Source organism: Ammodytes marinus (assembly GCF_949987685.1).
Source record: "Ammodytes marinus genome assembly, chromosome: 2".
Classification (NCBI taxonomy): Eukaryota; Metazoa; Chordata; class Actinopteri; order Uranoscopiformes; family Ammodytidae; genus Ammodytes; species Ammodytes marinus.
In genome coordinates, this window is record NC_137231.1 from 14,879,622 (window position 1) to 14,902,565 (window position 22,944).

At 42.8% G+C, this 22,944-nt stretch overlaps 1 protein-coding gene across 1 annotated transcript in view; it reads left to right on the forward strand.

Moving 5' to 3' along the window:
- Positions 1 to 22,944, forward strand: part of arb2a (ARB2 cotranscriptional regulator A) — a 269,788-nt gene that overhangs the window by 65,641 nt on the left and 181,203 nt on the right. Inside the window, exon 8 of the mRNA XM_080047168.1 lies at positions 4,665 to 4,784. Within this exon, the coding sequence (XP_079903294.1) occupies positions 4,665 to 4,784 (120 nt within the window). The remainder of the gene's footprint in view (positions 1 to 4,664; positions 4,785 to 22,944) is intronic.

Sequence of the window (22,944 nt, forward strand, 5' to 3'; positions counted from 1 at the left end):
GAAAATCCCTTCATTGTAAAGTAGAATTACACATATATTTTTCTCTCTTTAACTCTCTCTCACACGCACACAAACACGCACACACACACACACAAACACACACACACACACACACACACACACACACACACACACACACACACACACACACACACACACACACACACACACACACACACACACACACGTCCCCCCTTCTTGTTAGTCTTGCACACGTTTTTCACCTCGTTCTCCCTTTTCTGTCTCTTTCACACATCATTATATTCCCAACTCTCCATAGGTACTATACCTGCTAATTACCCACAATGCCACAGTCATTATTTTCCCATCTCTGCCACTAATTTGCTCTATACCTTCCTCTCCCCCCACTCCAGCGGACCCGTCAGCTTCCCAGACAGCTTCTAGCTAACTTCAGCTCTCTGTCGACCGTAAAAGAAAAAGTAAAGAAAGAAACAAAGACGGTAGGGGAAGAAAAAAAAAAAGGAAAAAAACTAAATGGCGGAGGAGTGCACGTCCCAGACATTGATTAGAATGCAATTGTAAACAGGTGTCGTGGAGGTTCACTTTTTAATTGTGTGCGCACAGAGATATGAACGCAATCACGTGCGCACACACAAACAAACACAAACTAACTTAGTTACTCTAATAACCTCTTTGCTACTACAAACATGCAATTATATACACTTTGCTTATTAAATATTTAATCACCAGGCCAAATGAAAACAATCCTGATTAGGACATATTAAAGAGGCCCAATGACTGAAAGCAAGAGAAGAGAGAGAGAGAGAGTGATTGAGAGGGATCAGTCAGCCAGTCGGAGTTTGTGTGTGAGAAATCCCCTGTGTAATTTGAACTATAGTTTTTACTTCTCTTCCTCACCTTTGGGGTACTATCGTTGTGGTATTTGTGTCTGTAATACTGTCATTTTATTTTTGTACTTTAACAAATTGGAATCCTTTTTTGATATTTTTGTAAGATTGTGTCCAGCGCTGGCCAATCGAAAAACAGCTCCAAACCCAATAAAGATGTTTAGGGGATCCCCGTGACACCGTCCCTGACACTTCTGGCTCCCACTGAAAAGTCTTCTGTGTGTGAAAAGTAGAATGGCTCCTCTGCTCCACAGGAGTCCTTCCGGGTCCAACATCAGCTGCTCACCATCTCCCCTAACTTTTAATACCAAGCTTTCCTCAGAAGGTTTTTTTTTCTGAAGTTCTGTTGTTTTGGATGACCGAAAAGGAGGAGCAGTGAGGAAGGAGCAGTAAGGGAGGTCTGAAGTGGCTGTTTGTCAGAGTGTGTTGATGTTGTTAGATTCATTGTTTCCTGTGTTGGTCAGACACTGGGTTTGTGTTGGCACTGGGACTGTTATTCTGGCTGCAGCGCGAACCCTCTGCTCTCCACTTTCCCTGTGTCTCATTACAATGGATAAACACAGGGCAAAGTATTGGACTGGACAACTTATGAAGGAACAAGAAAGTTGTGTGTGTGTGTGTGTGTGTGTGTGTGTGTGTGTGTGTGTGTGTGTGTGTGTGTGTGTGTGTGTGTGTGTGTGTGTGTGTGTGTGTGTGTGCCTGTGCCTGTGCGCGCATGGGTGCATGGAATTATGTGTGGCTTTGGAGTGGAGTGCGAGCTGTTATTGTGTAAGTAATGGAAAGAGCTAAATTGAACAAATTCTTGAAACGAGACAATTGGAGGGCAAATGCATTCAACAAAGGAGTAACAGTTGGAACCACTTAGGACTCAAAGTGGGGAAGATAGTCATGCACAATGTCTTGTAGCAGGTTGTCCAGCGCTTTTAATGGTGACGTAAGTTATTACACATAATCACTGTTGATTGGGTAGCAGGAACTTGACTAAAACCACATTTTGGTTCGGTTGACTCACTGCAGCCTTTGGGGTTGAGTAAATGCCACACACACACACACACACACACACACACACACACACACACACACACACACACACACACACACACACACACACACACACACACACACACATTGACTGTATACCCTTCATGATGTGTATGTCTCTCTACCTCCTTTTCTCCTGCTCTTGCCGCCATTTTTATTTCTTTTTGATAATAGTTAGCTGTCAGTATCTGGAGACTGTCTGGTCCTGAGTCTGTCTAGGGCGCAGATTCCTATTTTATATTCTCTGAGGGAGCAGTATGGATCACTATATATTCCGTAAACACACACACACAATCAGTACACATCCTCAAATGTCCCTTGACAGTCATGACTGAAGGATGCTGGCAACAGGTGTGCAGTTGGGATGCTATTCTGCCAGAGCTGGCAGATGCACACACACACACACACACACACACACACACACACACACACACACACACACACACACACACACACACACACACACACACACACACACACACACACACACACACACACACACACACACACACACACAGCCACTGTGTTGAACCTGTGGAAAATAATTAAATAAGCTAAGATACTGTGTGAGAGCTGGTGACAGGAAGCCGGTCTCGCAGGGCGGTGTGCTCCACTGCAGCTAATTAACCCCGGGAAATAATTGCAACAATATGCAAATGATGTTTAGATAATTCACTACACTGCCACGCCAGGTAGTCAGTCAGGAACATGAGGGGGGAGTCATTTACCACCATGAAGATATCCGACATGCAAAATGCTTTCTAATATTCATATTATTATTCATTGTAAAGAATACCACATGATTGACTAAAAAGTTAAGACTATTTGCCACATCGTGTCCGCGGTCAGTTTGATAGAAGCTATTGTACTGGTAAAGTACATGTATCACACGTGCACATACAAATGCTGTGTTCAGTAGCAAACCCTGCCTAATGTCCATCTTTGTCGCTAAAGGGCGGGTGTGGAAGTGGACAAAGTGGGATGAGAGGGGTAGAAAAAGAAAGTGGTAAGAGAGGGAAGGAACGATGGAGGGATGAAGACTAATGGAATGGACCTCACAGATGAAGGGCGACATGGCATAGGAGAGAGCAGGGCAGACTTCAAAAAGATTTTTAATGTCACAGCCCTTCACACAAGACAACCCTGCTTCAGCCAGCCTCCGTGCACGTAGCATAACACACATCTGCAGACAAGCACGTGCACACAGCCCCCGATGGCAGAAGGGCAGGGCAGAGCGCCGTTGCCTGCCTCTTGCATCACACTGTGTGAATGGAGTTGGGCGCTGACACTACAACCCTCTCATGCTAATCCAGCAGTAAACACAAACACTTTGACAGGTTAATTTACCCGTAGACAAACACAGCAACAAAAACAAACACGCACATGCACACACACACACACACACAGCGGCAAATCATCAACTAGAACAAGCAAACACACACTTGCACAAATAAGAACTTGTACACACAGATGCACACAAGCAGATACAGCCTTAGTTTCTCCTAAAAGTAAAATTCAAAACACATTTTCCTACATGTGAATGTGTTTCTACATAGTCCCCTCAACAACCATCTTGAGGAGAATGAATTATCAAGAAATGATTTGTCTGTGATTATATACTGTTTTACTTTGTCTTACACATCTATGGAAACTAACAGGACAGACTCTTTAGCTCATGTCACTAGTTCATTATTTTAGAATAACATGTTAAAGTGTGACCCTCAATACGCAGATGAGCTTCCATTCTCTATAGGATATGTGTTTTATTTTATTTTTATTTTTTTTATATATACATATGTATGCTAATTAAGAGATATGTGTGAGTTTGTGCAACTATCATGTTTGCATCCAGTTTCGTGCTATCTTAATGTTGCAATCTAGGGATACGGTTGTTTCTAGTCGACAAAATGCTCCACCTGCATTGTGTAACCTCTTGTGGGAATGTAGTGTTGAGTTCTATTGTGAAGCAGACAGTTTGATAGAAAATCAAAGTCTAGAAATCAATGTCACAAGTTCATTAACTGGTGCCCTTTTTCTCGCCTGTACTTTTTTACCATTGTTCTATCCAGGCCTTGGATAAGCACTTACATCTCTGGTTAATTAAACATGTCTCTTCTGCTCGTGTGCATATAGGTTCCTGCACATGTGTGTCTGTATGACCGTGTGCATGCAGATGAGAGTACGGACATATGTAAGGGTATACATTTGTGATTGTGTACATGGTTGTGTGTTTTGTATACACACGTTTATATCTGCTCTCTGTTTTCTTTCTTTTTTTTCTTGTTCTTTTGACCTTCCCCTAGTGTCTAGATGTGTATAGATGGACCATCGATTCAGCAACGGGGTACAAATTAAGATTTAAACGTTACGTCACCCAGCCTATTGAGTTTTACATTTAGGGCATTTGCAATATGCAAGACTTATTGATCCGCTGAAAAGTGTGGCTCTTTATAGAAATCACCTCAGGCCACCACCACCACCTTTTAGTGTTTCTTTTTATATCTATATCCTTATACATTTTTATACGTCTTTTTGCCATGCTCCAGGGTTTAGGTTTTGATGCTGTGGTATAACATGACTAAGGTTTTTTTTATAACTCTGTTGACACTTCACTTTCATAGGACAGACACACATCTTAAGTGTCTTGTAATTGCACTGCATTACCAGTTTGTCGACAGCTTTCTAGCTCATGAGATTTCAATCAGTGTCCTCTGTTACGGATGTAACATTAGAGTTTTTTTTTGTGTGTTGCAGGAAAATGGCTCCTCTGAGGAACACGTGCTGTACGTGTGGGACCACTTTGTGTCCAAAGCCGCAGCCAAGAATGTCTTCATCATGGCCCACAGCTACGGAGGGCTGTCTTTCGTTGAGCTGGTGAGTGTTTTAGTTTTCCGCTTATCCTTCCTACCTCCCACCGACAAAAGGACACTGTGAGACAAACACACACACAATACACTCCTGTCAGCACAATCGTTCTCATAGATGTTCACGTTTGGAAAGTCCGCATAATCCCAACTCAAATTCAAGTTTGCAACGCTACAGTTTAATGCTACGGATGACATCCATGCGTGGACACAAACATATTAGTATGCAGGAAAAACACATACACATTTTCCATGGCACACAGACACACATCCACGTATATACAAACATGTAGCGCAAGTACTAGCACCGGTCACCTCAGGGAGACGGGCAGCGGAGCGATAGTGTGTGAAACATGGTGGAACGATTAAAAATAAAAGCATTCGGTTTCTTTGAGAGAAAAAACAAGTGCTGCTTCTGTAAACAATCTGGTTCATCCTTGTCCTTGGGCACGATCCACCTCCTCTTACACATCAAGAACAGGAGGGAAACAGGGAAAAGGAGAGAGAGAGCTGGAGAAAGAGATGTAGGGATGGCAATGCAACAACAGTGGTACTGTTTTTACCAGATCTGCTGCAGAGCATGCAGATCTCCCAGTCTTAAGAGAGACCAGAGGGATAGGTTGGATGGTGGTGGGAGTGAAGTGGACTTGACGGAATTAATGGTGCACAGGGGAGGTTGAAAATACAGTTTGGTCTGCCTCATCGCTTTATAACCGGACCCCTTTGGCTAAATGGGCCCAGGTTGCATCTTTTGCAGGTTATATGAAGGCTTCTTAGGTTAATGCTATTCTTTTCTAGTCTTTTGGTGTGCCGTGATGTCCTGATGGGATTCTGCAACACATATCGATCATCACTTTCTATGGAGTTGCATTAAGGAGTGGGATGTTTACGTTTGTACCCTGGTAGCTTGCTTCTTGATTTTAGCATCAAGTCCAATGTGTATACTTAATATAAAGTATTGAGAGAACTAATGAAGTGTGTAGTCATTTTGCTTTAAAGGAATAAAACCTCACTGTAGGTTTGAGCAATTTGATATAATTGTATTTAATACAATGTTTCGAACTTTAGAACCATATACATTAACTTTTAAGTTTAGCACTCAAAAAATCAAGCTACAGAGATGTTGACAGATGCTATAAAAGGTATGTGTAAATTGAGTTTGATACACTTTTATAATTGTTTGCTATTTAATTAGTTATTGTATAATGGCTATAATTGACGTGATTTCACTTTACCACTTAGGCTCATATACCTATCAAGATGCTATCGTTTTTTATAAACAACTCTAGCTTAGTAGTTACAGTAATTAAAAAATATGTTGTTATTTCAATGTTAACTCCAGCATAGCTCTGTCCAGCTTGATAAGAAACAACAACAACACCCTAACAGTTTTGTTTGATAATTTCTAATTTAATAACACCTTTTTTCAGTTTCCGCAATTCCAAAAACTACTTTTACTGTATGTAGCTCACTTGGAATAGAGCCAGGCTTATTGGGAACATGCTGTGCTAGCTGTGTTAGCTTTAAACAAATAAAATAAAAAAGGACTACACTGTATTAGCTATAGCGAACGTACTGTGTTGGTTGTGTTAGCAAGCTGCTCTATGATCATTGACATTGCCAGTCTGCTGGTTTCTTGATCCAAAGGATTTACTGCGGAACTTTCACCACATCCCATATTATTCAGGACATATCTCTCCTCTTTTCTTAGGAAGGGAAAAGAGGGAGGGAGGGAGGCGGCAGCACAATGAGGATACGGCTAGTGGGGGGATTAAAGGTGGGCACTTGTCCCACTGGTGTTTTCAGGAATATTTTATTTTCTTCCTTTCTCTTTTTCTTTCACCTTCTCTTTTTTTTGTTTGGTATTTTGTAATTTTAATTTGGCTGTTAAATATTCATGCAGTGTTTTGTCCATGACAGCCTCCCCAATCTCCTGGGCTTTCTTGCTGTGTGACGAAGACCAGCTATTCTCTCTGTTTGTCTCTTTCTGTCTCTCTGTGTTTCCCTCCGTCAGACTGCCTCTCTCTCTCTCTCTCTCTCTCTCTCTCTCTATCTATACGCGTATAAAGGCCCTCGGATGAGGTTCTAACTGCTTTCTTTTATGTGATGTCCTTGTCATGTGAAAGAAAAAACCCGCCTCATATACAGTATGTGCATATATAAATACATAGCATATACCAGATGCAGTATGGGAAGGATAACATCAAACCAGGAGACTTGAAAGGTGCTTGTGTTCACTTTAAGTGGCAGGGTTGGAATATGTACATTGTCAGGTCTCCCTTGAGGCCATCACAGCTTCTCTTGTCTATCAGTGTCGAAACTCCTTCACCTCTTCCAACCTGCCGCGAACACCAACAGTCTTTATTAGCTACCCTCCCTGAGCAATGTTTGGACTTGTCAATTCAATCATGCCAGTTTTGAAGAGACATCCTTTCATTTGTCTATTTATTTTTTGCCCTATAGTTTTTTATTACGGAGCATATTCTACTTCTGGCAATTTTCGCTTGTTATCTCAATGCACTCAAACTTCTCCTCTATAGTCACATACATTGCACTTCATAGGAGCATAATATAAATACACATGGGGTTTAAAATGACCATTATACATATACTTATCTATTATAACTCTGTTTGTGTGCTCCCCACACACGTAGGCAGGCACACACACACACACACACACACACACACACACACACACACACACAAAAACACACACACACACACACACACACACAGGCATACATGCACACACAGTACATGCGCACACCATCTACTTAATTGAAGAGAAAGTGGTCCAGCGGGACAGGGATGGGAGGTGTGTGCGCATGAGCAGGCGAGTGGAGAGTGGAGCCTTGTGGGATGAACCGTTTGACACATGAGAAGACCCAGAGAAAACAAGCTGTCTGTGGGTTAATTACTGCTCCCCTTTACAGTTAATAAATACATTTCTGATCAAGCACATCAAAAAAAGGCCCGCCATTAATTTCTCCTGCTCGCTCCCCCTTGCTCCGGAGCATGTTAGCCCCTGTTTGGAGCGCTCAAGTGTTTCATTGCAATTTGATTTCTTTTAAAACACTTCACAGTGTGTACTGACTAATTATAGATACATCAAAGAGTAGCTAACTGTCTTTGAATGAGAGAGAGCGTGAGAGAGAAAAGAGAGGCTTGCGCTGCAGGGCCAAGGCTGCACGCTCTTACTCGGTTTCGCCCCGGCTTTTCCTTTTCACCCTTTTCACCCTTTTCTATCATTCCTCAGCTATCACAGAGTCCTTCCATCCATCTCACTTCACTGTTTTTCAGTTCTCTCTATCTCTCCCTCAGAGTCCCTCTAGTCTCCTCTGACATCTGCTTTCATGCTTGGCCAGCCTGCTCCTCCCTGCTCCTCCTTCTCTGTCTCTCTCAGCTCTATAGTTTTTAAAGGAAGATGGGTCATGTTCCCCAAATCCTGTTACTTTGTTTTGAACCCAGTGTTCCTATATTCCCTTTCAAAGTCTGAGGGGTTTTTAGCCTGGCTTTTCTGAACGTATTTCTGTCTGCTTAGGTCCATAATATGCATGCACGCACACACACACACACACACACACACACACACACACACACACACACACACACACACACACACACACACACACAACTGGCCATGTTCCCTTGGCATTATCTCTTCTTCACCTGCGGACAAAATCTCACCCCTGAACGAACCATGGAGAGAGTTAAGGGACCAAAGGGATATACCTATATAGAAAGAGAGCCCTGCCTCTCCCTTCACTCAGCCTGTCTTTTCATCTGACATTGTTGCCAGGAGTGTGTGTCTGTGTTTGTGTGTGAACGTGGTAGTGGTGGTTGTGTTAAAGAAGGGTTGACTAACCCGCACTTACCTTCTCGCTCACGGAGTGAAAAATAGAGCACTCTTATTGGATAGGACAGGGCAGCATTATATAAGGTCTTATGTAAGAATGCATCTGTCTCCCAGTACACAAATGTGTGGGTGCCAACCAGACAACCAGCCAGCCGCCACAACAGCCCCTTAAAATCATGATTACAGATTTTAAGTGACCTCTGTGAACGCACCACATGCATACAGTACATGCTTTCAAAATATCCTTCTGTATACTTTTTTGTACGGTGCCATCTGTTTCAATCTATAATGAATATAGCTAGTCTTCTCTCACTGTCGTACTTAGTTTTGTGTGTTTGTGTGTGTGTGTAAAAATGTGTGTGTGTGTGTGTGTGTGTGTGTGTGTGTGTGTGTGTGTGTGTGTGTGTGTGTGTGTGTGTGTGTGTGTGTGTGTGTGTGTGTGTGTGTGTGTGTGTGTGTGTGTGTGTGTGTGTGTGTGTGTGTGTGTGTGTGTAAATGTATGTGTGTTGTGGTTAGGTGTCAGATGTGGGAAGAGATGCTTGAGGTGAGACGTAAAGATATGGAGGATTTCTCCACTCCTTGTGGACTTAATCGCTATACCTGTGTGTGTGTGTGTGTGTGTGTGTGTGTGTGTGTGTGTGTGTGTGTGTGTGTGTGTGTGTGTGTGTGTGTGTGTGTGTGTGTGTGTGTGTGTGTGTGTGCGTGCGTGCGTGCGTGCGTGCGTGCGTGCGTGCGTGCGTGCGTGCGTGCGTGCGTGCGTGCGTGCGTGCGTGCGTGCGTGCGTGCGTGCGTGCGTGCGTGCGTGCGTGCGTGCGTGCGTGCGTGCGTGCGTGCGTGCGTGCGTGCGTGTGCGTGCGTGCGTGCGTGTGTGTGTGTGTAGGATGAGACGGATGAAACACCTGCGGGTGTATCCGCCTGCGTCGGGAAAAAATAAGTTTTACATAGCTCAAAGTTTACCAAGTGAATTTCTATGTTGTATTGTATATGGTTAGATGCAAACAAAACAATTATTTCTTTTCTCTTCAAGTATGTCCTTTGTTTGTGCAAGTTAAATTACAAGGATGGGAAAGTAGGTTCTTATAGTTTCTGTGTGTCTCTCTCTCTGTAAGATTTCCTTTTCATTTACCCCAGAGTTTTTCCCCAAACAGGCTCATTGCCATTGTTTCCGTGCAATGTGTTTTTTATTTAGTTTTTGTTTGCATAGCCAGTCTCCTGGTTTTCTCACTCATTCATACGAAACCCTTTTCACCACAATATTTGCAATCACTTAATCCCCCTCTGCTTTATGTCCTGTTTTCATGTCCTCATTTCATTCGTCATTCTAATTCCCCCTCTCCCAGTCGTGGTGACCCTCAGGGCAGTCGCGGTGCCAACGGTGCCCTCTGTGCAGGACTCTTGGTCTGGCATGTGGTCTGCACAGATCCATGACTGGCATGGTAACAGCCCACTGAACATGTGGCTCTGTGCAAACACAAAAGGGACAACAATGTACATATGTGAATATCAGAATGTATTTTATATAAGTTGTGGTACTATACCTGATCCTCATTCTTACATAACTATGGCTGGTGTTTCATGGTTTTAAAGGAAATACTCTGATATTAGAAAAAATTATTTCATTTCATATTGAAAAATAAAGATATGTGTGTGTATGTAAGCTTAGTAGGAATCGAAAATGAGACTGCTGGGAGAAGTGACTGCATGCAACCTCTTGGAAGCCATGTCCTCATATTTAAGTTGCTGCGTCTACAGTTTTTTCCTAACTCTTAACAAAGCCCAGATGATTCTTAAGATGTACTGGTGGCTAGTTTGCTAGCAAACACAACACAAAATGTAAAAAGACATCTTTGAAATTGTCTGTCTGTATTGTCTGAGGTTAAACCTTTCCACCTTGCTTCCAGTGTTTGTTGATCAGACTAAACACGTCCCACGTCCCAGACCAATTTCCCATTTTTGCGTCCCTTTAAACTTTTTCCAACTAACTTCCACATTTATATCTGCCTGAAATACTCTTCAGAAACCAGTGCAACCTTCACCTGAGTTCAACACCACACAAGCAAAAAAAAAAATCACTTAATTTTGTTGACAAAATCATCCCAGCTGTGAAGATATGTCCATAATGCAGTCTCTGAAAATCCCCTGGTCTAATGTTGTATGCAAGTCTTGGCCGCCTTCGAAAACTCTGAATGCTAGCCTGTCTATTGCTTCTGGAGGGGGATGAAGAGAAGGTTTGTTTTTATCTCAAGGTTCTCTATAGCTGGCGGGCTTGCAAGCGGTGCAGTAGCAGTGCAGTTTCCTGTGTGTGAGTGTGTGTGTGAGTGTGTGTGTGTGTGTGTGTGTCTGTCTGTGTGTGCTGATATCTATGTGTGTGTGTGTGTATGTCTGTCTATGTCTGCAAGTGGGTGCACACATATTGTATGCGTGTGTGTGTGTGTCTGTGTGTGTGTGTGTGTGTGTGTGTGCATATGTGCACGGCTGTGTCACCCCTAGCCTGGAGAAAGCCTGTATCGTCCTGAGTAGAACAGCTTGGTGGAGAGCAGCTATCAGAGCCACGTTAGGAGGAGGAGAGGGTGAGAGGCGATGATAAATGGCTGGGGCACACTAGCAGAAATTAGTGGAGCCGTATGCAAAGCTGTGGCGTTTTGTTTGATGTGAAACAAAAGGACCACCATGACAAAAGTGCCCGCCAGCCGGCACAGCAGGACAGCAGCCCCCAGGACATACACCAACACCACCGACAGAAAGTGTGTATGTGTGTGTGTTTCGCACGTGTGTTGGTACGCACTTGCATGTGTGCGTGTATGTGGTAATGCATGCATATCATGCATGGTAGCTGCTTTTCCAGTCCTGTCTATATTATGTATATTATCCCTCTCTGTGTTTTTTTCTGTGCTCTGCTCTTAAAGACAGACAATGCCAAGCCCCTTTTGTACATCATGAAAAGACATGGTTTCTTCCTCAGTTCAGCTACAGCATATTTGCTCTATTAAGCGGTCTGAAATATAGACGTCTAATTTCCTGGTGAATGAATAGGCATCTTGGAGAGCGGCTCTCCTCTTAACATAAGGATGTAAATTGAACTGTTTAAATGTCACGGCTAGCAACCTGATTTGATTTGAATTGATTTGCTTGTTTCAGGAAAAAAAATAACCTCCTTTTTCCAAACCTTAGCTGCGCTGGCTGCCACAGATAGACCAAGGTCTTTCTTTCCACCTCAACAAAACATTGTAGGGGCTTCTGAATTCTTCTATCTGCTGTGATTATGTACAAATGGCCTTCATTTGCCATCTATTTCAAAGCTGTAGTGCTGCATTGTGACTAGAGGCAGATGACGCAGACCAAATTACAGCGGGGTTTGCAGCCTGAAAAGGATACTCGCACAATAGGCTTTGTGGAGTATTCCCCTCAATACGTTGCCATTATTCTCACCTTTGTTGGTGTTTCTCTCTATGTTTCTGGAGCATCTTTGCTTTCTAGATTACATTTGCGATGTTGGAGAGAATGGGGGAGGGGGGGGGGTGAAATTGAAAATACTTTACTCACCTCTGGTCTCTCTTGTGCTATTCCTTCAATATCTAGGAAAATTGATTTTGTGTGATGTTCAAATTGTCTTTTTTTGTTGTTTTAATTTTTTTAGATTGCCTTCATTATTAGTTCTGTCTCATTTAATATGTCTCTGTTTAACAGCAAGATGGATAAGCTCTCAAAGTTCCTCTTTACATAAACGATATAATGAATACCTTGCATACTGTACATTTAAGTGAGGTTGTTTCACCATCTCTAAGTTAACTAAAGGAAGGCCCCTCAAGTGAAATGCAGTGTTCCTTACTTTTGTTCTTATTTTTTATTCAAAACATTTGGGACCAAGCCAACACACTTGTGGAATTTTCACACTTTTTTTCAAATCTTCTGAATATGTGTCTTGTTTTGATTAAAGCGGTCATCCCAGAGGCAGACATGGAAATGTTATTCTAAAAGCTCTGACAGAGGAATGGTAAATAGGCTTCAGGATCACTTCCATAAATTGTGGGTTTCCAGCCGTCGGATCAAGACTCCCTCTTTTCTCTCTGAACATGTGTCTTTTATTTTGTTCACAGTATCTCTTTCTCTTCTTTCAATGGCAGTCAATAGAGTACACAGCTGTCTGTGTTTGCAGTAAGTTATGTTCTGCTTACAGAGAAAGAAAAGTTGTTAGCATCCGGATCTCTATGGCTGCCTATTTGTACGTAATTCAGTCTTAAGCACTACTTCGAATTGGTCTGTGATAGCTTTTGAGTGATACCAATTTCAGACTGCAAGTAGGGGCCTTGGTAAATGTCACCTATTCATTTTTAATTGTTTGTCTTATCCAGTCCTTGGTTTGACCATCTATGGGTTTTTAAATGGTCGAGCAAGCTCTCACCGGGGTCGTCACGGTTACCCACTCTTCTCCTTCCTTTCCTTCCTTGAAACACACCATATGTTGCCATGGTGACATAATTGAAAAATCATTACACCTCCAAACAAGTATTGTTGAAGTGACTATTCATAAATCTCCTCTCACCTTTTTTGTCTTCCTGTTTAGTTTTTTTTTTGTTCAGCTTAAAAGGAAGTAAAAAAAAAAATAAAATAAAATCCATCCGTCCCAAGTGCATCATTGTGCAAAGGCTCTCTTTTTGAATCTCTTGTCCGGCCTGACCCACCTCATACATACATGGGGCTATGGGGGGGGGGGGGGGGTGTCTTCAACAGAGGGGTGTGTTCCTTTGCCACTTTGTGATATAATGTAAGAAGCCGATGCTGGTTGAAGTTCATTTGAGTTCATTTTAAATCTTGAGGGATTCATCATTACATATTTACTGGTATGCGGCTGATCTCGCTGTAAGGTTCTACCCTGGTCTCCATTGATCTTTAGTGCGCATGTTCACTCCCGAGGTTACGGGACGTGCTTCCATTTGCATAAGGCCCTGGGCAAGGTTCTTTTCCTCCATTGATTGGCCTGTCCATGAGCAGCCCCGTGCCTTCTCACATTGATCACTTTGTTTTTTTTTCTCCTTTTTCTGGAGACAGTGCTACTCAGAGTTCAGCTGCAGCAACCGGCGTATCAGACCTGCCGGAGGAAGGGAGAGAGGGAGAGAGAGGCTGATGGAGGGAGAGAGGGAGAAGGGTGAATAAATACAAGTTAAAGAAAGAGGGACAAGTAGGTGTCAGAGGGGGGATAGATGCAACACTTTATAGCCAACATCTTCATTATTTTGAATACGTCTCCTTTTATATTTTGACATTTAGCCTAAAAGAAAGTTTCAACCAGTTTCACCCCGCCACCCCCTGTGTATATACTCCTTATACAGCATGTGTTGCTATCAGCTAGCAGCCTGAACACAATATATTGATAGACCCTGCTTTTTTTACAGGAGCAAACACATCATGTATACAGTATATGCACGTAATCTGATCTCCCCAATGAAATACACAGAACACTCTGGACACAGATAGATATTAGCAGTTCCACTCATACCAGAATTGCCCCTATAACCGAAAAAAAACAAGCCTCCTCCCTTCCTGTTCATCCTTGCCCTCTGCTTCAACCCTGGTCTGCTAGTATCAGTGTGCTGTAGAGAGAAGTCTCCACTCTCCCTGTGCTCTCTCTCACTCTTTCTAGTGCTAGTGTCTTTTCTAGTTTCTGTATTTTTTTCCTCCTCTGTTTCCACTGTCAGCCCTCTAGCTGCTCAGACATTCATCCCTCTCTTTCCTTCTACTCACTTGCTCAGCGAGGATGTTGTCTTGATTTACTGGGGGTTTCCTTGCCCTCTATACCATATCCTGACTGGCAGCATGTTTTATCCTAAGTTTTTGACAGACATACCCTTATCATGTTATTTGTGCACAATAGTTTTTTTATTAGTTTTTGCCTATTGTTGTATGAAGGTTGAGGAGGTACAACACTTCAAGTGTAGTGTAGTTCTATACAAATTTAAAGTCAATATGACACCTTACCAAAATAACTCAAACCAGAGGCCTATAGCTAGTCACATCCTTGTTTTGTTTTTTTACAGAAAGGCTTTTTGCGTTTTGTTTTGTGCATATGTAACATTGTGCGTCTATCCAGCATGGCGTCAGTCAGTGGTGACGCAAGGCTCAGACTCCCATGATGCACCACTCCCTCTTTGTTCTGCCCGCGCGAGGAGCAATGTGCGGCTTTGTCTGGCTCTCTCTCTCTCGTTCCTTTCGGCTCGTCGCCTCCAAGGCAAGGTCCCGCTCTCTTTCCCTTTTCCTCTATACTTCAGACCTCTCTCGCTCTCTCTCTCTCATTCACTCTTTTAACACCCACAGGTCACTGCTAGCGCCTCTTATGCCCGTCTCTCCGCCGTTCGTTGTCTCATACCTTCCCTCTTGATGTGAAACTCCCCTTGTGATTTTGAAGATTAATTTATTTATTATTTTTTTTGCTTGCACGCCTCAGAGCGTCTTTGGTCATCCTCCTACACTCTCACTCCACTTATCTGTGAATTTACCCCTCCCTTGGTATCTTATTTTTTAATGTTGTGCCTCGCTGTATATATGATTTTGTCGTTTTCATTTTTCCCTTCCCCGCTCTCACACCGGCCTTGTTACTTCTCTGCCGTGTCTTCACTCCAGATTGACCTCTTGTTCTGTCTTTCTCCTCCTCCATTTCTTTTGTAATTGTTGTATCTTTTTCAACAAACTTTTCCGTGCAAGGCTACCAATTTTTTTCACGCCGCTTCCTCCTCTTCACAGTCACCTACCTACTGTATTAAAGAATCATCGTTGAAGCACTGTTTATTCTGCTGTAGAAAAAGGTTCAAATTGTTATCCAAACTTTATCACTCAGTATCATCTTAAAATATCCAATGAATTATCTGTATCTTACCTTAAAGTGCGCAATGCTTTTTTTGTTATCCTTTAAAATGTGTCCTCGTTCGTTTCCATTTTCTAAGGAGATGTCACAGTTTTTTTTTTTTTTTTTTTTCATTTTGCTCTGAGATGCCTTTCATTCTTAATAGCAATATACTGCTATTGGCTGCTCCCACTGTGTGGTATTAGCATGCATTCACCTGCTGTGCCTGGGGTTGTGTCAGCCGGTTACGACCTAGGTCACCTTCGCCAGAGAGGGAATACGAGGCGCTTTGACGTGAGCTTTGAATGTGGTGAAGATGACATGTTGACAGCTCAAAAAATGAATCGCTTGTCACATGTCATTTTTTCACCCTCCCCCCACCCCCCCACCCCCCTTGTTAATTCTTCCATAAGAATGCATACAATATAGGAGAGAGGAGTTTTGAGGACACATACGGGGTTGCAAATTGTCACGCAGGCATCACTCGAATTCAACACATTCAATTCAGTTTGCTTTTCTGTGTGTTTTTTTCTTCTTCTTCTCTCTCTCTCTCTCTCTCTCTCTCTATCTATCTGCCCTCAAGACTGTGAATGGTCTCATTCTGCTGCCAATGTAGGAGGAAGAAGAATAAGTCTTAGGAATTGAAAGGAGAGAAAGTGTCGTTTCTGAAAAGCCGTGAGGAACGGCTAAGGCGGATCCTGGTGCAAATGTCAGTGAACTCAGTGACTCCAGGGTTGAAGTTTAAACCCTCTCTCACTCTCTCCCTCCTCCTCTGCTTCTGTTTGTCTCTCTCTTCCTTCCCCCTCTCTCTCTCTTTCTCCTTTTTTACTTTTTCCTTCAAAAGCTGCATCTCCATCCACGCCTGCCTCCTTCACTCTCTGCTCTCTGTCTTTCACTGCTTTTTTTTTAGTTCATTGAATTGCGCTTTGCCTACTCCAAACCTTCTGCATCGGGGTCACAGCATACCCTTAAGTGTGTTTGTAAAGAAACTTTCTGTGTGTCAGCGCATCACCTGCTCCAATCGGCGCAGTGTATATCCTGCACTTATTCTCCAGTGTTTAAATACAAAAAAAAACATAATGACGGGGTTGGTGGCAGAGAGAGAGAGAAAAAAATGTTCAACAGTTTCTCAGTCACCTCGTATTTTCTGCACTTTAAGCTTTTGAAATACCCCATATGGGCTATTCAGCTGATCTATACCCAACTCTATTGCCTCCGATAAAAATGGGGAAAAGCCTAGTTTCAATCCTTTATGGCAATTTCCTTTTCATGGGTGTGTTTTAGTTATGTACCTGCCGTAAAACATATTTAATTTTTTTAAGCCTGGAAAGCTGACAGAGAAAAGAGATGAACTGTTTTATGTGCCATTTTAAGGCTTTATGTGCTGTGAAATATGATGCGGGTTATGAAAGAGCAAAAAGGAAAGGATAGAGAGAGGAAGGGAGAAGGAGAGCGAGCGGGCGAGAGACTCCTGGTGTGTGTGTGTGTGTGTGGAGCAGCCTTTGATGTCTTTAGCTGGCTTGGAGCTGAATGCGGAACTCACTGAAGGGGTAGGCCTTGTTTCATGGTAGGAATATGAAGCTGGGTGTGATGTCCGAGTAAAAAGGGAAAGGAAGAAAAAAAAGTATGCGTTCATGTTTGTGTACACGTGTTCTTATCATCAAGCATGAGTGTGCACTTTGCTCCAAAAAAAGCTTGTTTGTTATCTTAAGCTAGGTTTCATCCCCCCCCCCTGTCATGTCACTCATTAGTTTGTGGTTCATGTTCAGATCACTTACCAGGCCACATTAGGGTGGCTTAGTTATTCACAGTCAGTGTGTGTGTGTGTGTGTGTGTGTGTGTGTGTGTGTGTGTGCGTGCGTGCGTCTGCGTGTGTGTGTGTCCCTGTCTCATATATATTCCGCTTTCCTATTAGATGACTTCACACCCGACGATTTCTCTGGACTCCTCTGACATCGGCTTTCATGCATGGCCTGCCTGCCTCTCTCTCTCTCCTTCTTCTCCCCTCACACTTCCTCGCTCTCTCGGACTCGAACATTAAAAACATCTTGGTCGTGTCAAGACATCTTTTACCCCCACCCACCACACACACACACACACCACCACCACCACCCAACCAGCTATGATGTACAATACACCCCCCATCCCCCATAATATTCGCTCCTCAACTTCCATCCCTTGCTCCCTGGCTCCCACTCTCTTCCCTTCCCCCCGGTGTCATGCCCCCCTCCACCTTACTCCCCCACCATGTGTGTGTCTTCCCCATGTGATGCCACTTCTCCTACCTATGGACGCCCTTTTCCTCCTGTATCTGTTTTTGTGGCCTTTGCAAGGTGTGATGGGTAGTTGATTTGGTTTGATTCCTCTTTGATGAAAACACTAGGGGGCACTGCCTGTCCTTTGTTACCCTTCTCTTTTGCTTAGCAGGCTTCCATGCATGTGTACTTTTTGTATGTTTGTGTGTGTGTGTGTGTGTGTGTGTGTGTGTGTGTGTGTGTGTGTGTGTGTGTGTGTTTTCTCTATGTGTGTGTTAGCATGTGAGCTATGTTTGTGTTTGTGTATTTTGTTAGAAAGATAGTCCCTTGTCTGGACTGATCTGCATACAGACAGGAAAGGCAGGCAGGCAGCAGGTCTCCAGTGGTCACCCCTCTAGTCCCCACTTCTAGCCTTGTTTCTGTGTGGTGAACTCAGGGGTGTAGGTTAATGAAAAACGGCTTGGACCACAGAGAGGAGCGACAGTCATCTCCCAGACACCTCTGCTCACCTCGGGGCCCTTTGAGACCCTTTTTCTCCATGACAGGCCAGGCCCCCCTCTCTCTGCTTCTCTCTCCCCCACGTCGGCCCTCCTTCCCCTGGGTCAAACCGCATCGTCTGGCTGCCCCTGTGGCCACTAAACATACACAGCTCACCCAGCGTGGCATTAGACAAAAGGTAAGATGAGCTAAAAAAAAAGGCATATTTTAAGTGCATGAAAGTTTGGGTGAGTGTGCGTGTGGTATAAAAAGAGAATGCACTACAGTTTTTGCCCCTCTTTACCCAAAAGACTAGGGATTTAGACATCAGTCACATTGGGGTCCGGTCAAAGAAGAGTCGACCACCAAAATAAAGATCAGCTCCAGACACCACGGACAGCGGACTCGGACTCTTTGTTTCTCCTCTGTTGGTCAAAACCTGCTTTTGCGTCTTGTGTACTTCTGTGCATATTTCCAATAAACCCAATCCATGCTTTACAATTAGTGGCCGTGCTCACCTTCTCTCTTGTATCTAAAAGTCCCATGATTGTTTTTTAATGAAACTCAGAAATATTGATTTGTTTGGGGATTTCTATTTTTTTTTCTTTTTTTTTGTTGCGGTAAGCAGACAGCTGATGAGGGGTGTTTGATAGTGCTAATTGGCAGCTCCCGTCCATGCAGTGTGTGGTTGGTGGTGGGTTGGGGCTGGGCGAAGTGAAGCGCTGCTATTGTTTAGAGGTGTCAAACCCAACACAGAACAAAGAGGATGGGAGAAATGTGCTGTGCTCGCCTATCAGTGTGCTGAAAGGCAGCTAAAGTACACACACACACGCACAAACACACACAAACACACACACACACACACAAACACATGCACACACACACACACACACTTGCAAACACGCATTTAAATATATACAGTATTGTATATATGTATGGGTGCACATGTGTATGTCCATCCACACACACACACACACACACACACACACACAACAGTGCGTCACCTTGCATCATATCCACCAGCGCTCACTCACACTGACATGTGTACACACACACACACACACACACACACACACACACACACACACACACACACACACACACACACACACACCTACTCACACACACTCTCAGACAAACAGCCGGAAAATGACAAGATAATCACCGCATTCAAACTTACCTTCAGCTCTGGATAAATGCCTTTCTCTGAGATAAACTAATAAATATACTGTTTTCTTTTCAAATGTTCTCCACTGAAGGCTCTAATTACCATACGCTGACAAAGACCTGACAGAGGTGTAATAGTTAAAAAGGTAATTTGACTGCAAGTAGGAGTTTGGGTGGGGAAAAGGGTCAGCTTGCCCCCCCCCCCCCATCTGCCTCTCTCTTTAATGGTTTATTCACGTTTTTCGAGGACTTTTTGCATGATTGACTGACAAGGTCTTTTTCCGAAATAGCATCTTCAGTAATGAGAAATAATTGACTCCCTAATCAAAAAAAGGGTTCATGGAATCCACAAACCCAACTGTAATCTTCTTTGGCATTTCCAGCGCAATTGACAGTCCTTATAGCTTCGGGCGCTATACCACTTTGATTTAATTGCTTTTTTTTATAAGATTAATAATATACTTTATACTGAATTGTGTGTGTTAGTGTGTGTCTGTGTGTGTGTGTGTGTGTGTATGTGCCTTCCTGTATGTGCGTGTATGTTTGTGTGTGTGTGTATGTGTTCCTCAACCTTCTCTCAGGCTTTGTTTTTAATCAATAATATCACTTGAAAAGCACTTCAACTGGTGTACTACTTTTTGTAGATTTTACAGTTAATTCATTAAGGGAATTGCTGTGGTGATTTCATTATCTTCCCAGAAGTGTATTGCTGTGGTTAGCGTGTGCGTTATTTTAGTAAACAACAATATTAAATGTTAGCTAAAGAATAATAAAGGTAAATAGATTTTGAAGGGAACAGTTCTCATCTTTTATGTAAAGGTGTAGTGTCTGACAACACATCAGTAATAATAAAAATAATTTATGTTTTATTTATTTTTACATAAGTATTTGGTGTGCAGTATCTCATTCATTTTTATTTTGTTATAAGTGTATCACTTTGGTTGTTTTTTAAATTGTTCTCCAATTTTAGTTTTCAACCTGGACAATCTTTGGAATTTAAATTTGTATTTAGAGCCAGAAGGGGAAACATTTAGTTTTTATATAAACTGTTCCAACAGAACATTGTGATATAATTCAGGTACTTGAAATGCACTTTTTCTTTCTTTCTTTATCTTGCCTGTTTAATTGGCTCATTGAATTTCTTTGTTTCTTCTTATTGTATAATTTCTAATCTTTTAGTCTCATGTCTTGATTAATTTGGGCATATACATAATTTAAGCAAGTGTGCCTTAAGAACTGCAAAGTTTTTTTTAACAGGATGGGGGCAAATTAGCTTCCTCAAGCCTGTCCAATTTGTAATTTGGCCTCAACCCTCTTCTCCCTGTCTTGCTTTTCTGACTCATATTTCCTTTTGTTGGGATTTTTTTTTTAAATCATGGCTATTGGCAATAGAAAGTTAATTTCAGATTGTTATATATTTCCATTAATTTCACTGGGATTTCTGTAGTTGTCTCTCCCTCCCTCTGTCCTCCCTTTTTGAGAACAGGGGGATCACAGAGCCTGCGTTTTATTTTTTATTTCCCTTTTTTTCGGTGTTCCTCTCATTCCCCGTTGCCTCGCAGCAAAGGAGAATAGCAAATATGAAGGAATATAGGATGATAACTGAAGGGAGGAACACTCTCTTTGTCACTTTCATTAGCACTGCCTTATACCTCTCCTCCCTTTCCCTCTTTTCCACTAACTTTTTTTCTTCTTTTCTCCTGTTTGTCCATGAGCGGCTCCTCACTTAGAGATTGGGTCGAGTGGCCCTGAAAGTTTGAACAAAACACTTCTCCTGAGAATCCAACTCGTGCAGCCCTGAGGGGGGACACACTCTAGGAACACATACTCACACACACACACACACACACACACACACACACACACACACACACACACACCTGATTTGCCAGTAATGCGCAGAGCAGCAGGCGTCTCCAGATTTGTTGTTTTTGTTTCATTTTCCGTCTTCACAGCTAAGGTGAAAAACATTCCGCTGAGATATTTGGTAGATTTTGCCAGCAGGATTCACCTTTGTAAAAACACTTAGAGTATATGTTAATTTCTGCAGCATACAAAGTGAATGTGTATGGAAAAATTATGTAAAAATAAATAAAGGGGCATTTTTTGATAACAAGAAAAAGTAAAAAAAAAACTCAACAAAAAAAACTATTATTAATATTTTGCTCCACTTGAACCTCGCAACAAATTAAGAAGAACTGAAATTCCACATCATAGCCTTTTTCTCACTGCACCCCAATTTTGGCTCGGATACTGACTGTGGGCTCAGTTAGTACAAGGGATCAGTGTTTATCAGCCCCTAAGGCTGTGTGTGTGTGTGTGTGTGTGTGTGTGTGTGTGTGTGTGTGTGTGTGTGTGTGTGTGTGTGTGTGTGTGTGTGTGTGTGTGTGTGTGTGTGTGTGTGTGTGTGTGTGTGTGTGTGTGTGTCTCAGAAATGGACAGCAGTACCCGATGGATATTTAACACATTAGCTTTGGCAGGGCTGAGAGTGGTGTGAAAATACACTGATTTCCTAAGTGGCAATCATATCAGGCTCGCCGAGAGGCAGCAGAGAGCAAACATCTGTGTGTGTGTGTGTGTGTGTGTGTGTGTGTGTGTGTGTGTGTGTGTGTGTGTGTGTGTGTGTGTGTGTGTGTGTGTGTGTGTGTGTGTGTGTGTGTGTGTGTGTGTGTGTGTGTGTGTGTGTGTGTGTGTGTGTGTGTGTGTGTGCCCAAGAACATGCATGAGGGCTGTTTGTGCACATCATTTAGACAACAACTAATTAAGATTTGTACAGTAAACTTTCTCTATGTCTGTGTTCAAATCAACAGGAATAAGTGAACTTCTTCAGCTTTAAAAAAAAAGTACAGTATGTGTCTCATAAGATTTGTTTAACTTTTATTTAATATAATCTCTTTCCTTTTGTCTTATGATATTATGCTGTCTGCAGTTCTTCTCGCTCTTTTCTCCACGACTGATTTGAACTCCTTTGTCTGATAGTCATCAGGCTCTTTTTCGGTCACTTTTTCGACCAATGTCTTTCTTTCTTATCCTTTCCTGTCCGTCTTTTCTGTCAGTTTCTCAGCCTCTGTAGCTTGCGTATGCATGTTTTTGTGTCTCTCTGTCTGTCTGTCTGTCTGTCTGTCTGTCTGTCTGTCTGTCTGTCTGTCTGTCTGTCTGTCTGTCTGCGGTATACACTGTGAGCTCCCTGCCAGGGTTCAGTCGGCCCCTGTTTCTCCTCCATGTCAGTATCACCCTGAGTTACGGCACAAAGGTCTCAGCCTTCTCCTCCTCCACCCACCCCCTTGTTAGGCCCTCTCCTTCTCTCCCTCCCTCTCTCCCGCCGTCAATCCCACTCTCTCCCTCACCCTATCCATCCTCGCCTCCGAACCGAGAGTCACCCATCCGAAACTATGTTAAAACAGGGTCATCCCCCGGTGTGCACTTAAAGGCTGTCCCTTTAACCTGCTCTGAAATACTTACGGCTATTATTATAGCTTATAAATCATTAAGAAAGTTTAATTATACGAAAATTTCATGGTGGAAATGTGCAAGCTGACACATGGGAAGGGGAATTTAATGGGCCAGCAAGTCCCAG